Source organism: Phoxinus phoxinus (genome assembly GCF_949152265.1).
Source record: "Phoxinus phoxinus genome assembly, chromosome: 6".
In the NCBI taxonomy this organism is placed as follows: domain Eukaryota; kingdom Metazoa; phylum Chordata; class Actinopteri; order Cypriniformes; family Leuciscidae; genus Phoxinus; species Phoxinus phoxinus.
Genome location: NC_136881.1, coordinates 36,784,169 through 36,800,852, shown reverse-complemented (window position 1 = coordinate 36,800,852; position 16,684 = coordinate 36,784,169). Strand labels below are relative to the sequence as shown.

At 38.6% G+C, this 16,684-nt stretch overlaps 2 protein-coding genes across 2 annotated transcripts in view; one reads left to right on the top strand and one right to left on the bottom strand.

Annotated features, from left to right (window-relative positions):
- The first annotated feature begins 799 nt into the window (after positions 1-799).
- spred2a (sprouty related EVH1 domain containing 2a) overlaps positions 800-16,684 on the top strand; it is a 57,594-nt gene continuing 41,709 nt past the window's right edge. The window contains exons 1-2 of the mRNA XM_079617415.1: positions 800-1,042; positions 2,036-2,102. The gene's annotated coding sequence lies outside the window, so the exon portion shown is untranslated. The remainder of the gene's footprint in view (positions 1,043-2,035; positions 2,103-16,684) is intronic.
- On the bottom strand, positions 5,589-12,805 carry etaa1a (ETAA1 activator of ATR kinase a). Its single transcript, XM_079617090.1, has 6 exons — positions 12,424-12,805; positions 11,770-11,904; positions 11,617-11,690; positions 11,417-11,526; positions 7,421-8,946; positions 5,589-6,424 (listed from the first exon to the last, which is right to left on the bottom strand). Exons 1-6 carry the CDS (start codon positions 12,560-12,562, stop codon positions 6,303-6,305), a joined length of 2,106 nt encoding a protein of 701 aa, XP_079473216.1. The 5' UTR covers positions 12,563-12,805; the 3' UTR covers positions 5,589-6,302.

Genomic DNA, 16,684 nt, shown 5'->3' with positions numbered 1-16,684 from the left:
GTAATAAGTTGGCTAGTGTAATGTTTGTTAGATGCATCCTTAAATAATTTCATGCACAAGCTGGTCCCCATTGACTTTTCTTCCCCGTTTGGTAACTGTTTGAATACCAACATTCTTCAAAATATCTTCCTTTAGCCTATGTTCAGCAGAGGAAAGAACTTCATGCAAGTTTATAACAACTTGAGGGTGAGTACATAATGACAGAATTAAACATGTTGGGGTGAACTATCCCTAAAGGCCCACTGAACTGTTTTGAAACGCGGAAATCAGGGTGGGACATATCGAGAAGCTCCTCTGCTATCGTGTGTCTGGACCGAAGCTGTGGCGGTTCTCGTGACACTAACATGAAACCCAGACTATTCGCCCCAATGGAAAGCATATTTACACTGTCTGAATCTTTCCTTGTCCCTACATGCCACACCATGTGGTAAATGGTAATCGTGTGAACAAGTGACTAAGTGATTTCAGCTGTAGCTTCACCATTTATTTATAATGTAGTTTCAGATTCTGGAGAGCATTTGATTGGACAGAAAATCTGATGAGAAGCTGAAGTGCAGAGAGTGATGCCATCAAAGTCAGTGATCCTTATCGGAAGAGAGACTGTAGATTTGAATGCTTTTATCTTCTAAATGCGGATTTTGCCATTTGTTTTGGAGAACAATAGCTTATAGGTGACAGTAAGACTAACATACTACAAGCCAAAAAAACTGTAATATTAGTTGTTTGCCGCTAGGTGTCAGTGATACACAAAAAACGAACGAACTCAAAAGTTGTTGAGTGAGTCAAAGCAGTCAAAGGGGGGAACCAGATAACAATTTGTGGCTAGTTTATGGTTATAATAACACTTAAAAACATTAGAGAACGTTTTGTATAAGTTCTAATTAGGTTATTACAACAACAAAAAACTCCCTGTAACGTTCAGGGAAGGTTAGATCTTGGTTACAGAAAAAAGATCCTACAATTCCGTTAGGAGACGCTAGCGGGCAGAAGTTACACCTATGAAGAAATATCGCCTTAAAGAAATGTTTACCAAATCGAAAAGGTACTAAATGTTGTGTCTTTTGGCGGGGAAAGAAGGTTATCTTAATAGCTGTTGCTTTACAACACATTTCCCTGGCAAAGACGTTAAGTTAAAACAGCCAAATCTGGTTTGTTAGTCTTAGCTTGTTTAAACTGCCTTACTAACGTTAGCCGTTAGACAAGAGAATCAGAGTTTCCGGTCACACTTTAGATTAGGGTCCAATTCTTAATATTAACTAAACATTAACTATGATTTTTGTCTCAAACTCCTAATAGTTAGTAAGGTAGTTGTTAAGTTTAGGTATGGTAGGATTAAGGATGTAGAATATGGTCATGCAGAATAAGGCATTAATATTGGCTTTATAATAACTAATAAACAGCCAATATCCTAGTAAAATGCATGCTAATAAGCAACTAGTTCATTGTGAGAATTAGACCCTAAACTAAAGTGTTACTGAGTGTCTTTATAGCCTACATCAGAGATCTTTGGATGACCAGCTTATATTTTACACAAATGGACGTGCTGATATTCAGTACAGAACATATTTTGTAGTCTATTAATTGATGACTCAGATTAAATTCTCACAAATTTGACATGCAAACCCCTAGTAATGACACTGGTTTCAATTTATTTTGATGGTAACACATTCTGTTGACTATAAGTAACATTGCACCTACATGTCAATTAACTCTCATTAGTGTGTTAGTAGAGTATTAGTAGATTGGTAGGGTTAGAATAAATTGACATGTAGTTGTAAAGTTACTTATAGTCAGTATGTCTGTTGGGAGAGCATCACAATATAGAGTTAGCAGATATAAAGCACAGTCTACTACTCTAATGAGAGTTAGTTGACATATGTTGCAAACTATAGTTGCAAAACAACTATAGTTGCAAAACAACTTATAAGTCAACAGACTATCAAAATAAAAGTGTTACCATGGCATGACACTTTGTTTAAACCATAGGGTAAACTTACAACAGACATTTTCCAACACGTCATTTTTTTCCCTGCAGAAACCGAGTCCCGTACTGGATCTTTCTGCAGGAGAGATTCAAGACCAGCCCTATCAGTCAGCATCAGGTGAAGCACAACAGACAAATTAGAACATCTATCAATTACAACACACACACACACACACAGACAGAGAGACAGACTGGTAGTTCCTTCCCACACACACACACACACAAACACACACCAGAGGACACTGATCCACTTCCAGAATCTGTGCCCCATAGGACAATAGTCTTGGCCTCTCAGGTTGGCATTTCTCAGGCCCGGCGTCTGGGACAGCGAGCGATATTTTTGTATCGGTGTCCGTACTGATTGGGAAGGAGAATAATTGATGAAACCGAGAGAATCGGAGTAAAGCAGAGAGGAGAGCGGGTTCATCTGGAGTTCAGGTGTATTCTCGGGTGACTTTATTCCTGAACACAGGCTGCTGATAAGCATGTTTATCGAGCAGACAAAAGGACAGTGAGGATCCTGTTGCTTCAGTTTAAACCTGCTCTCCGTCTCCATGTGCTGGCGATGGAAGGCCAGACAGGATCTAAATGGAGCAACACAATGCAATACGGGGATAAATGGTGCAGTCTCTTGCACAGAATTTGCAAGTATTCCTACGGGCTCCCACACATTGGACCAGTGAATTTCCATGTGTTTTAAGACATTTATGATGAGGATTTTAAAAACAAATCTATAGTTCATACTGATTCACTATAAACCGTTCAGAGTCGGACTGATTTTGTGAACCGCGTTGATATAGATGCTTTGAAATGTACCTACTCATAAAACTGATCCACTAACTAATCAGAGATTACAATGACATTCAAGCAAATTATGAGTTATAAGAAAAATATATGAGTGTTATTATTCACACTTTCTTTATTTCCTTTGCTGGAAAGATGTATGACATAAATATTCATGTAGGCCATATGTGTGTGTAAATAAATAAATTATATACATATATATATATATATATATATATATATATATTCGAATTTCATATATATACTATTTTATAATTAACATGATAAATTGTAAATATATTTATATATATATATATATATATTCGAATTTCATTCATACCCTATTTTATAATTAACATGATAAATAAAAACATGAATAAATATGATTAATTTATATGTTAAACAAAACAAGTTATAGTATTAATTTAATATATTTAAATATTAATATATAAAACATATATAGTAAAAAATATATAAAGCTGTTAGTAGTTAGACAACTGACTTATAAATAAAATACAAACAAAAAGAAAACACTGTCATCAAAGCTCCCAGACTTTCTGACCAATGAATTTCCATGACTTCTCCCAATAATTTATTATTGATTAAAGCTTACACTCACAAATCAAAATTCTCCAGTCAGACAAAAGATGTAAAAATCATTGTTGATTTCTTTCAGGCTTGTGAATCATGATTGTAATGACGACACCCTGACGATGAAGGCCTAATTCTAAAGCCCACTTTACACCAGACACGTTCTGCCTCAACAATGTGTCAAGCTACCGAACTGGTGTGAATGGAGACATTTTTCAGCTTTAATAGCAGTCACATCCACCTAATGTGTTGTGTGTACTTGCTAGGGAACTAGTGGTTAATGAAGCACAGATGTAGACCTTTGACTTCAGCCATGTAATCCTCAGGTCAGCCCCATATCAAAACACACACTAATCTCTGCATGTACGACATGAAGCTCACCAGAAGGCCCTATTCATGCTGTCCTCATCAGAGTTCAGTCAACACACGGTCCAGGTAAGTGCCTGGACGCTCGGCTGGTCAGGTGAAACCGCATCCCGGGCCGCGGGGGCTTTTCATAGTTCTGTGCGCTAGCTACAGTTACACACCGGCAGGCTGATAACAAGACTCGACTTTCAGGAGCACTCATGTGTGCCGCAGGTGTCCGAGGACAGCTAATGATGAGAAACAGCCCGCCTGAGAGGCCTTACACACTCTTACACCCCTTCACCTGCACGCTTGTGTTAAAGGCAGGGTAGGCAATTTGTTTTAGAAACACTTTTTGTTATACTGGTTGAAACACTCTTCACACAATCCAAAATAAAAGTGGTCTAAATATTAAAACATGCATATATATCTTCTGTGGAAAACCCAAAAATGTTCATCTAATCATTACGATACAATGTCCATACCTGCCTGTCAACATGTATTTACACAGACATCACACATCATCAGCGCGTTCTGTAAGACTATTTAGACAGACGTCAGTCACAGAGCGGCGCAAAACAAACAGCAGCCGCCTTTTACAGTTCATCCTGAACCAAAACTAATGCGTTTCAAGTAGGGCTGTCCGTTAAACGCGTTATTAACGGCGTTAACGCAAACACATTTTAACGGCGTCAAGTTTTTTATCGTGAGATTAACGCCTAGCAAACTTTGTCGTTTTTTTCACATGCTTTTACAACAGCTAACGTTATTAAAACTACATCACCACACTGGATGTAGCTATACCAGAAAACAAAACAGGCACGCCGCACACACTTGTTTGGGCTCGCGAGCCGGCCAAAGAGTGGACGAGAAGTGCAGCGCCGAGGTGCGTCTACTTGTATCGCACATTGAAAACGCCGAATGGCTCTGCAGGTGTGTGTACACTCATAGAGAAGCTGCGCTTCTCGTCCGGTGTGCGACTGCGACCCTTCAGAATCTTATTGGCATCCATTTCGGCGTCTCGCGCTCATCATTCATCCACTCAAAACGTAACGTTAAAGGGGGTCAAGAGACATTTAGAATAGATAAAAATGTGCGATTATTCGCGAGTTAACTGACATTAATGTGATTAATCGCGATTAAATATTTTAAGCGTTTGACAGCCCTAGTTTCAAGCCATGTTGTTACCGTAATTAAGAGTTAATTACGTTCACGTCCTCAGACTCGGGTTTAAACGTTTCAATGTCAACACTATCAATGCCAAACTGAATCTGCAGCAGTCAGGTGGTACAACTGAGCTCTGGCAGTTGTTTATGTTCATTATTATTGTAATGTTATTTGCTCTGAGACATGAGGTAGTTTAACACTTTGCAGACTCAAGTGTGTTGAAGGAGACGTGGCTTTGGAGACGCTCTGAAGGGAGGGTGGGATCTCATGCTCTCAAAGCTATTGCTAGCCTCTCCCAAATTGCCTACCTACCTTGAAGTACATGGTATTGGTCAAATAGGCAATCTGAAAATGCAAATAACAGGATAAGGATGTTTAAAAATCATGTAAAGTCACATTAGCTGAATGAATCATTCGGAAGACTTTATTTCTATGACTTGACCGGGGACGTTTCATAAAGAGCCATTATGTTACGACTGTGTCTTAAGAACTAGTATGACCAACTAGCAGTTAGTTAGGGGTAATCGGTCTTACTTTTCGGTATCAAATTAGACCAATCTTCGGGTTCATGTAAGAAGTTGTGAACAAAACAAAATTGGAGGACTTGTCTTAATAGTTTATGCAACCAGTCACAGGCCTGGAAACCCACATTTCCAAAACTAATGTTCAAAATGACTGGAGAACCTGAAATAGATGAATTATGATGAAGTGTCAGTTTGGCCAATCTGCTGCTCCTGATGTGACTCTGAAACGAAGCATATAGATAAAATACAGGATATTTGTAAATTATTTAATATTCCCGTGATTACAATGACAGTTCCAACTCAATAAATACTATTCATCACTTACTTGAAGTCACTTTATTATTCTGGGCTTCTTATTTTATCACAAAGACAAAAACAGTCAAATCAAACCAACCAACATTTTTAAAATTTCTTCTTCATTATAAACTGAACAAGAGTGATTTACTTTAAGCATTGTAAAATACTTTTAAAATAAAGATTGAAGGAAATATTTATTATACAATTTACTCAGCACCAAATTGGCATAAAAGTGACTGAAGTGAAAAGGGCAGCTCCTCCTGATTTTCCATTGAGAACGTCATCATACATGTTTATCAAAAACAAAATATTGATCTAGGACCTCTGATGCCCAAACATAAACGTTAATGGCAAAACATATGACCTTAGATCAGCATTTAAATGTTCTACACATGAGAATGGCCCTTAAAGCAACAAAAGCCATTGTTCCAACAGTTTTGGTAACATATTGTCCACAAACAAGTGGCATGATGCAGGACAATTAGATCCATGAAACTGCACAGATTTGTTGCTTATAATGGGAACAGCTTTAGTTGTGATGTAGTAACTCTTTATATAGACGTAGACCTCTGCAGGCCTGTTTTGTTGTACATCTCCATAGTAACGCTGTATCAGACAGGAGCTCTGAGGTTCTGATTGGCCAGCATCTTGAGTCTCCGCCTCTCCATAGCCTGCTTCTTCTTCCTCTCGATCTCAGCATCACTGCACCTCGCGGCTTCAGACATACACACGTCTACAGAAAACACACACACGGAATAAGCAACACTTCAGGAGAGTTTGCAATTAAAAAGTCAGATATTTGGTGAATATAACACCAACAAGGGTATTTGATTTAATAAATATTACATTTCTGTTTAATTATTTAACAAGAAACAAAACATTAAAAAAATCTTACCGGCCTCAAACTTTTGAACAGTAGTGTATAATATATTTATATATTATATATACTATTAGTGTGTAATGGGTGTTTGATTTTTGCATACGTTCAAGAACTGTACAGCACATTGGCCAGCTAACTGTTGTCAATTAATCTATGATTATTCTGTAAAATGTTTGACCTTATGTGACAGTAGTAGTGAATATTGTTTATTACTATTGATCATATATAAATAAAAATGACTAAATATTAGGAATGAACAATATAGCGGCCACCATATCAGTATCGGCCGATATGTACATTTTTTATATTATAGTGATCGGCCTGATAAGAAAATTTGGACGATATATTAAAGCTGATAATTAATTAATTATTTCCTTCAGCTGAGACACTTCAGATGCGCACAGCACTCTTCGCCATGATGGTTTTGAATTGCTTGAAATATGATTGTAATCACTTCGAAAAAAAGAAAATACAGTGCAACATGTCTGTCATATAGGCTTAAATATCTAAAATTTGTATATAAAATTACAATTATAATTGTGTGCTTGGTACATGGCTTTTAATGGTGAGACTTGTAATCAGGCTCTCAAAAATTATATAAAATTTGGATTTAGATTTATCAGCAAATATATCGGTTATCGGCTTTCCAATATAAAGAATTATCGTATCAGCCAAAATTTTCATATCCGTGCATCGGGATTATCCCTTGTGCTCATTTAGTGACAACTGGAAAATGTGCTTGATTAAATCTACCTAGCTTTTTTTTACCCTATTTTAGTTCTGTAGACATTTAAAGATATCATACCCCTAAAAACCACTTGCAACCACAATAAAACAAAGAGTATGTACCTTTGGCGAGGCCCGGCGCAGACCTGAACGAGTCGCTGTATGGCTTCTTGAACTGGTGACCGTCTGTTATTCTCACATCTGATTGGAGAACGGCCAACACGCCCCTCTCGTGACCCTGCTGCGAGGAGCTGCTCACCTGTTTAAATTTATACGGCCCATTACTTAAGGGGCCAGATGGTCTCATTGTGTCACATGACACATTAGAGCCGAGTCCTGCAGGCCCAGAATTCACAGCATGAGCTTTCTGCCCGTACAGAGACGCTGATGTGTTTGCACTGGACATGGAAACATTAACAGCCGGCCTTTTGGGTGGATAAGGATGAGCAAATACAGTTCGCTGACTAGCCGTTTCACACGGTTTGTTTTGTGCTGCTTTTGTGGTGTTGTGTTGGCCGATTGTGTCTGGGGTTTCGGACTTGCCAGGTAACTCCTCAAGATTATCACACGCCTCACAAAACAGATCATCGTCCTCGGCTCCGTCATCCCAGATGTCATCAGATGCAAAAAAGGAGTCCAAATCTTCATCTAAAACATCACCATCTTGGCCTGTAACGGCATGCTTTTCTCTTTGCTCAATACCTCCAGAGTTTGGATTTTGCTGAGTGCTGGGCGGCTTTGAATGAAGGGGTTTTATAGTACTGAGGCTGGTGGACGCCAGCATCTCTTTGGTGTTTGAATGGAAACGGCGCGTTGAGGAAACACTGTTGAGTTCAGATGAATTCTGAATAACCGGATGCTGTCGTACTTGCGTTTTGTGCTGATATTGCTTGGCATTAAAGCAACTTGGAGCAAGAGGCAAAGCTTTACTCATGGGAAAAACCTGATTTGTGCAATTATTTTCAATGCGATTTCCAATTCTAGGCAACCCTCCACAAGGCTTCGCCTCCATCCGAGAGTCAAGCTGAAAAGTTTGTTCGCTTTTCGCCTTTTCCCCTTGAAATGAGCCACATTTAACATCCTTTTTAGCTTCTTGCGATTTGTTTGCCATTACACTCAACGCAGTTTGATTCTTGTGAGTTTGTTTTTGTGTTGAACTGTGCTGCGGTGCAGCAAACAGATCTGGGTTTTGCGTCATCTCCAATAGCAACGAGTCATCAAGTAAACCGTCGCTGCTCCAATCGTCATCAAAATCATCAGCATTGTTAACTTGCTTACTGTCACTGTTTGCTGCCGTACAAAACGAAGACCCTTTTCGCGAATCACAGGCTTTCACAACATTTCTCTGAGTATGAAAACTCGACGCCTGACTGAGGCGCCCGCTGAGCTGCTGAGTCGGCCCATCAAAAAGGAAATCAAGATCATCCTCCATCTCCTGATTAAGCCCCCTTTCATCAACAGGCTTCTTGCCATTGGGTTCGAGAGCAGAACTCTTCATCACAGAGCCGTTGTGAGCTGTCGTGTATCGGTCACCATGTGGCGGCTCTTTTGAAGCTGGTTCATCCGAGCTCTGTTCTTGAGCTTCATCTTGCCTCATGTTGAAGTCAAACCGCTTCGCCAGCCGCATTAGATCTTCTACAGTGCTCTGTCTGCGACATCAAAACAGCAGAATTTAGATGAAAATGGACAATTACTAAATGCATTAATATGATGATATACATTTGCACTTTTCTGTACCATTTACTGTAAATGGGTAGTTGATGCATAAAATGCATTTGACAATGTGAAGCTGTTGGTGCCGGTCACAAATAATTCAAAACTATATTTTGGTTTGCAGCCTGTATTTAAGTTCCAAATAAAAAGAGAATATAATACAATAAAAAAATATAATAAAGTTAATAAAAATTTGAACGTATGTTACATAAACCAAATATATATTACCACAGTGATTTTTAACCCATCCGTAATACTGCTGCGGAAAGAATCGAGCATTTAGGGTTAATCATGGTCTTTGTTGATGCTTTTACACTTTAAAAAAATCCTTTTAATGTTCGATGGTTGAACCGTGACCCATTTTTAAAAAGAAGCAAAATATTGTGTTCATAGAGTGAACACTTCACTGATTGTTTACAGTTTAACGGAAGATACACCTTTAATTCACGCAAAGCATCATGGGGCGTAAGAAAAAGGTGGATTGAGATTTTTGCAGTGCATTGTGGGATTTATGACTCCCTGACGACTGAACTTGGGAGCTGACTGAGACGCACCCTTAAGCCGTGTGCCCACTGTATGATTTATAATAGTCCTTTATGATTGTTAAGTTTATCAGACTGTACGAACATGATCCCCGCTGTAGGCCATGTCACACTGTGGGATCTCAGTTGTCATTAACGTCAGACTGTACCGAAGACTCGTCCAGAGTTTTACATCATCAATCCGTGACAAGTTAAGTGATGTGAGCTAAATTTACATGCGGGATTGAAATGGTGGCTAGCAAACAAAAACAATCTCTAGAGTTAAATTTGATCATGGATTATCTTGGGGGGGAAAAACCCCCCCGAAGACGATGAGTGTGGAGCTAGTGGTGGTTTGTTGTGGAGGTCTGCAAGCCCAATCGGACCGGGCTCGGGACATTTTTTATTTTTACAGATCGGGCTCGGGCTTATTTACCTTCTCTCCTTTCATTGTGCCCATAATATACGTGCAGAACACACGTCACACAGTGTGTATGAAATATTGTTATATTGGTTATATTATAAATATTAAACATCGCCTAAGCAACACAAACGCATATACGCAGGCATTACTCACTTGCATCAACAGGTGACAGTTGACCATGCAGAGCATCAGGGAGAAGTTGGAGCGTGGGGAGTTAATACAAGTTCCGATTAATATTATTTAACATTAGCCAGTTGGCGAAGAGTTCTTCATTTTTGAACATTGTTTTGAAAATTGTTCTTCAGTTCCTTAAAAGCAAAGAAAGTAGGCCGTTTATTTAATTATTTTTGCGGTTGGATCCTATAGTGCTATATTCTCTACTGCATGCTTATGCTTCTCTGTAATGTCTGTCCAATTTTTGCGGGCATGATGTTTCAGGCCTATAATAAAAATTTTACCTCTTAGTAGCGTGTGACTTGTGTGTGTTTGCGTGTAGCAGAGACCGTGTGCATCAGAGAGAGCGCATCAAAGAGCGCGCGTCAGAGAGAGCTTAAAGGAGATTTACATCCTGTTTTCGGTCGAAGTCCAAAGTAGTGGATTGTCGAGTTCACGCGCATAGGTTTAGTTACCTATGATCACGCGCGTGAACTCGACAATCGACTACTTTGGACTTCGACCGAAAACAGGAAGTAAATACAGGTATTTGCGCTGGCTGAAATAACATCATTTTTATTAATATCTTTCACATCTAATGCAGTCAGATTCACCGTGTTCACTCTGAAGGAATCACTCAACATGGCTGGGCACTTGTATGACACATCAAGGATGATAAGAGAAATAAAAGCAGGTTTAAAATTAGACCCCATTGAAGTCAACAGGGTGCAAATTTTAAAAAGAGGATAACACGGTGTAGGCAACACCGATTTTTGTTGTTGTTCTCTGTATTGATAGCACTCCAAATGTACAAAAATTGTTTTAAATTGACCGGAGTTGTGATATTAATGTTGGTCTCGGGTCGGGTCGGGTCGGGTACAGGCAGAAAAATTGCAGGCGTTGTCGGGCTGGGGCCGGGTAGGGCTTGAACACCACAGGCCAGAGCCGGGTTAGGGCTGGAGTTTTTTAGCCCTGCTCTAGTTTGTTGCTCTCTCACTTTTAGTGTAATCAGGTTCTGCGCTCATATTGTTTTTTTATTTGACGGTTGTCGTAGGAGAAGTCACACTGCAGGATTACGTGTCAGAATTTCTGGCACTGCCAGTTGAAAATTTGATCGCACTGGTCATTAATCGGCTGTCTGCGAACACAGGTTTCTCAACATCTGTCCCGGCTTTAGATATTGAAAACACATTTTGTTTATTGCTTGTCATGCGTTCTTTGATTTTATTACTGACTATTTACTTGTTTTGAAGCTTTTTTTTATGTACTTAGCCTAAAGATTCCCCTTCCTACAGAACAGTGGCTTACTTTGTCGACACAGGCTTAGCTTTGGGTTGTTGTACTTCCGGTGTGCAGGGAATGGCACTGTCTCCAATCCACTGCATTAAAGATGAGTCCTCTTCTTCTAGTCTTCCGTTCTATAATCAAAGAAATGACAACACACACACACTTTGATATTTTGAACTGAAAACACAAGCACTGTAGCAGTTCACGCTCCTCGAGCAAACCTTTGGAGCGATCCGATTGGCAATGTCCGATATATCCACCGTTCTGACATTTGCAGTTCTCCTTTGTCCACGACCTGAAAATAAATACACTTCTGTCATACTGCATGTTTAAAGAGGAATATCAAAATGCACAATTCCAATAGACATTATTACCATGTCGAATGGGTGATGGAGATGTCGTATCCCATATAATATCTTGATGAGAGTCAGGATCATTGCTGGGGGAGTCGTCGGGTATCAGTCTTCTGAACTGGCCTCTTGCTGGACGTGTGGGTGTTTTGAACTCTGCTATAAAACACAGGCATTTCAAAAACACATGCTTTAGTAAAGAAGAAACATGGCTGTATCTGATGGTTTTGCAATGCATATTTAATCACCTAATGCAGAAACTAAAAACTTCATAGTGATTTTATATGTGGGACTTTCCTTCTGTTAATCTTACATGTTTCATGCCCACATCCTATAACGTTAGTCTGTTTGACAAAATGTCAAAACACGATTCAATAAAAAAAAAAAAGTGTAAGTTAGCCTAAATCATGTTGAGTTCTCCACTTAACAGAGCATTTTGCTTTAATTTTAGTCTACTATTTAATTCAAATTTTTATTAAATTAACGTTACAACACAAATAAGTTAACTTACGTTACAAAAGGACTCAACAGGAATGGCTAACGTTACATACTATCCGACGGGAATAAACAATAACGTTATGACATTGATAGAAAAGGCTGATGCTTTCACACATGAGTTAGATGCGACATAAAGCACAAAAAAGCAGAATAATGAGTGTTTTCCGGGTGGTTTGGTACCTGTGTTACGGATCTGCCCGGGATTCAGTGTCGCTGCTTTCGGGCTCCGTTTCAATCTGTTTACTTTCGACTTCATCTGCGTCAGTTTGGCGATGTCAGTTCGCTCGCATTGTGAATCCTGACTGCGTCTGCCCTCCATGTTGTTGGATTATTCGGAATGTATACAGCGCAATATTTAATCGAGTTGGTGTTATATTATTTCTGCTTTTCGTTTCCATCGTGAGCCTGGATTGATGATTTGTATAAATTGTTCAAATATTCCGCCAAATACGCAGTTCCTCCCAGGATTCATTGCGGAAATGTGCTCGAGGACATCCGTTGTGCGCAGCTGCTACGCAATACAGCGACGCATACAACAAATAACAACCGACTAGACATGTTCAATCAATGTTGTTTCACGTCAAATGTATAGGCTAGTTTTAAAATTAGAAATTCAAGTACTGAGCCTAGACATGTGTTTTACAGTGATTTTCTTGGGTAAAGGGGTTTTCTTAGACATGACGCCGCAACAACAACATCAATAATGATAATAGGAAAAATAAATAAATTTTCCTTCAAATAATATGGTTCAAGTAATATAGTATACATTTATAATGATCCTTATTCGGCGATTTTACGATGGCGAAATTCAGCCATTTATATAGGAGTTCAAGAACTTTCCCATGCAGAATTCCCAAATGCCACTTTACTAGCTAAGTTAGCTTATGTCAAAATATACACTTACACTTATAGTTTTACTGCAAAAAAGCTGCTTTATCATTCTGTTGGAAACTACTGTCATCAAAAATATGACAAAAAATATTTAGAAAACTTCTTACTCATTTATTAATATTGATATGATTTTGTCTGGAGACTGCATGGCTTTGACTGTCCTTTCACTACAGGGCAGTAACTGTAGTTTGATAACTAAAAGTTTCTGTATTCGTAGCTCATGGTGTGTGTGTGTGTGTGTGTGTGTGTGTGTGTGTGTGTGTGTGTGTGTGTGTGTGTGTGTGTGTGTGCTTTTTTTAAATGAACTGTGTCCAAATAATGGTTGATAGTGATCTTAGCTTGTCAGAACCGTTTCCCTATTGTACTTATGGAGTGATTACATTGTCTAAATGTCATAATACAGAATGTGTCAACTCAGTAATGTATTTAAATGTTAATGTTTTGGTTTCTTGCAATGCTTTTGCTTGTCGACGGCACCACTGCAACGCTTCAGTGTTATTTCAGGGTAATGTAACAGGAAATAGCTGCAGGAGCTCAACATAAATTTAAAGGCTCACGTGATCGACCTCGTGGAGGTTAAGTGGAAATGTACATCCGTTTGATGTCATACCAAACTATATCGTTAACAGAAAGTCGGACAATTCATAACATTAAACAAATTACTGTTCAAACTAGTAGTCAAAATGATTTGCCGTGCGCCTGAAAGGGATTCTTAATCTTTTAAAATGCAACGGACCCCAAATGTTATCATCCTCAAGGAACCGCCATCCCCAAAATTAAAAGGTGTCTATATATATTTTCATGCATTAAGACTGAATTTATACTAATTTAAACTGGTATACTCAAAGTTTTTTTATACTCACTACTACTTTAGATGTATTATTTATTTATTTATTTGAATTAATTAGTTAAATTAATGAATTTGCTTAGGCCTACTTATCCTAATTTAATGTAGCCTATTTATATCTCTTTTTTTATTTATTTACTATTTTATCCTATTTATTTATTTTACGGGATAGTTAACAGGATTCACCGCAAACAACTTCTGTCAGCATTTACTTACACTCATGTCATTCTTTTTCTTTTTCATGGTTATTTTCATTTTTGACCTGTAAAAACCACTTCAAATGGACCACTTTTAAAGTTATATTATGGTTTTATGGTAATTTCTGGAGCTTGACTGAACATTTTTGTATGCAAATGAGCTGTTTGATCACAGTCTGGTTTGAAATGTCACGAGAGTAAAAGTTATGGCAGAATTTCTTCCCTTTTTTGCTAAACGTTCCTTTGAGACATCTTTAAGATCCAGCTTTCCAGAATCGCTGCAGCCGTTCACTGCATGATAGATGAAGAACATCTCACTGAATTATCAAAGCATGATATGTTGTGGTTTGGCCATTTAGCTCAGTTTCCTGTGAGTTCAGCCCGTGTCAGACCGGGCCTTGCGGGTGAGTCTAATCAATAGAGCTAAGTCATTCTAAACAAGAGCAGACTGGGGATATATTATGTGATCTGACCCGTGGCTAATAAATCTCCCGTGAACTGTTTAAACTGTCAGGCTGACATGTAGACGGAGCCTGATTGACTGCCCTGTCACTGCTAAAGCTACCTCAACAGATTACTTATGTTTATATCAGAGTCCACACACACACACACACACACACACACACACAGCTAGGCCTTTCATTTGATAAATGGCTGTTCCACGAACAGTGGGTTATTGGGAAACTCTGTGATATACGGCCCTGTATTGCCGCAGTGCCGGTCCAGCTCCGGTTACCCACAGGAGTCTGATGATGTCATCAGAAAAAGGTACCTAACGACCCCTGGTTGGCCTTTTTTGTGGTTAGATCCTGATTAGAGGAGCTGATTGAATGTGTGTGTGGTGTGTGTGTGTGTGTGTGTGTGTGTGTGTGTGTGTGTGTGTGTGTGTGTGTGTGTGTGTGTGTGTGTGTGTGGTGTGTGTGTGTGTGATAATCACTCACAGGCCTGCAGTGTTTGGTGTGGTTTTGGGTGAGGGTCACACAGGGGTTGGATGATGGGAACTGTACTGTATGTACACTGACCCATCAAACACTTCACATCTCAGTCTGTGTGATTTTGGGAGGCTCCCTTTCTTGTTGTTTGACATTCTGATTTGTAGCTTTATTGTTATTTATATTCATTAACCAATGTGAGTCTTCCTGGAAACCTCTATGTATACATTATCTTCAGATACACCATTTCTGTGCGAAGTCCATAAAGAACCATGTTTGGATCCCCAAAGAACCTTTCAGTGAACAGTTTCTTAGTGTGAAGAACATTTAAAAACATCTAAAGAACCTTTTGTGGAATTAAAAGATTCCATGGATGTTTAAAAATTCTTCATGGAACCACAGATGAACCTTTATTTTTAAGAGTGTCCAGTGAAAGAAATATCAGTGCTGAAACTTCAGATTAAGATTGCGCGATAGATAAATAAATGTTTGGAATAGCGAACACTGAGTTTAAATAGGGTTAAGTTGATTTCATTGACCACAGTAAGTCCGTGTCTTTGTTAAATGAAGCCAGTTGCTTCTTCAAACGAGGTCAACTTCCTGTCCCGGTACAAGCTTTCACAGGACAACCTGACACTCCTCTGTTTGTCTCTCGCTCTCTTCGTTTCTCTCTTTACCCTTGAACTGAAACAGATCCAGAGACACTCAATCGCCTCGTTTCCGGTTGACTGTGGGCTCCCCTTATTATGTGCATGATTTAAATGGTTAAAACAGTGTGTGTTAAGCAGGCATGGCTGATTTAATAATAATAAATTATATTTAGCTTAAATAAAAATATAACGAGGCCTCAAGCCTGCCTATCTATCTATCTATCTATCTATCTATCTATCTATCTATCTATCTATCTATCTATCTATCTATCTATCTATCTATCTATCTATCTATCTATCTATCTATCTATCTATCTATCTCTATCTATCTATCTATCTATCTATCTATCTCTATCTATCTATCTATCTTACTATCTATCTATCCATCTTACTGTCTATCTATCATCTGTCTCTCTTTCTCAATCTATTGTCTGTCTGTCTGTCTGTCTATCTATACAGTATGTATATCTGCCAGTGTCTGTCTCTCTTTATCTATTCTGTCGATCTATACACACACATATATATATACACAAAATTTATATAGCCTTCTGTATTTAATATATATTATTTTTTAGTAGTGGTTGTTTTTAACAAGTAAAATTTCTGGATGCATTTTTGTAATTGCAATTTTTGCAACAAAAAAAAAAACACTTTATGATCCTAAAATACTGTAGATTTCGGCTGAAGGTCTGTTGGCACTGTAAACCCCTCATAACTGATCTGAAACATACACTCATAATGCAAACAGGAAAGCTGCTTTAGAGTCAAATATGTCAACGTAAAACAGTTTGCCAGAATTGTAAACATGGTTTTGGATTAGCTTCAAGATTCTCCTCTGTTGAGATGATGGCGGGTTTGTTTTGGTAGTGAGTTTAAACAGGAAAGTGGAAGAAGAGAGAGATCAAGCATTAAAATCCAACCCAG

What these genes read in the sequence shown, in the direction of transcription:
- etaa1a (XM_079617090.1), bottom strand. Translation starts at nt 12,562, where the DNA reads ATGGAGGGCAGACGCAGTCAGGATTCACAATGCGAGCGAACTGACATC. An exon ending in CGGGCAGATCCGTAACACAG is followed by an intron (nt 11,905 to 12,423) that starts GTACCAAACCAC and finishes TGTGTTTTATAG; the next exon opens with CAGAGTTCAAAACACCCACA. An exon ending in TGCGCCGGGCCTCGCCAAAG is followed by an intron (nt 6,425 to 7,420) that starts GTACATACTCTT and finishes TGTTTTCTGTAG; the next exon opens with ACGTGTGTATGTCTGAAGCC.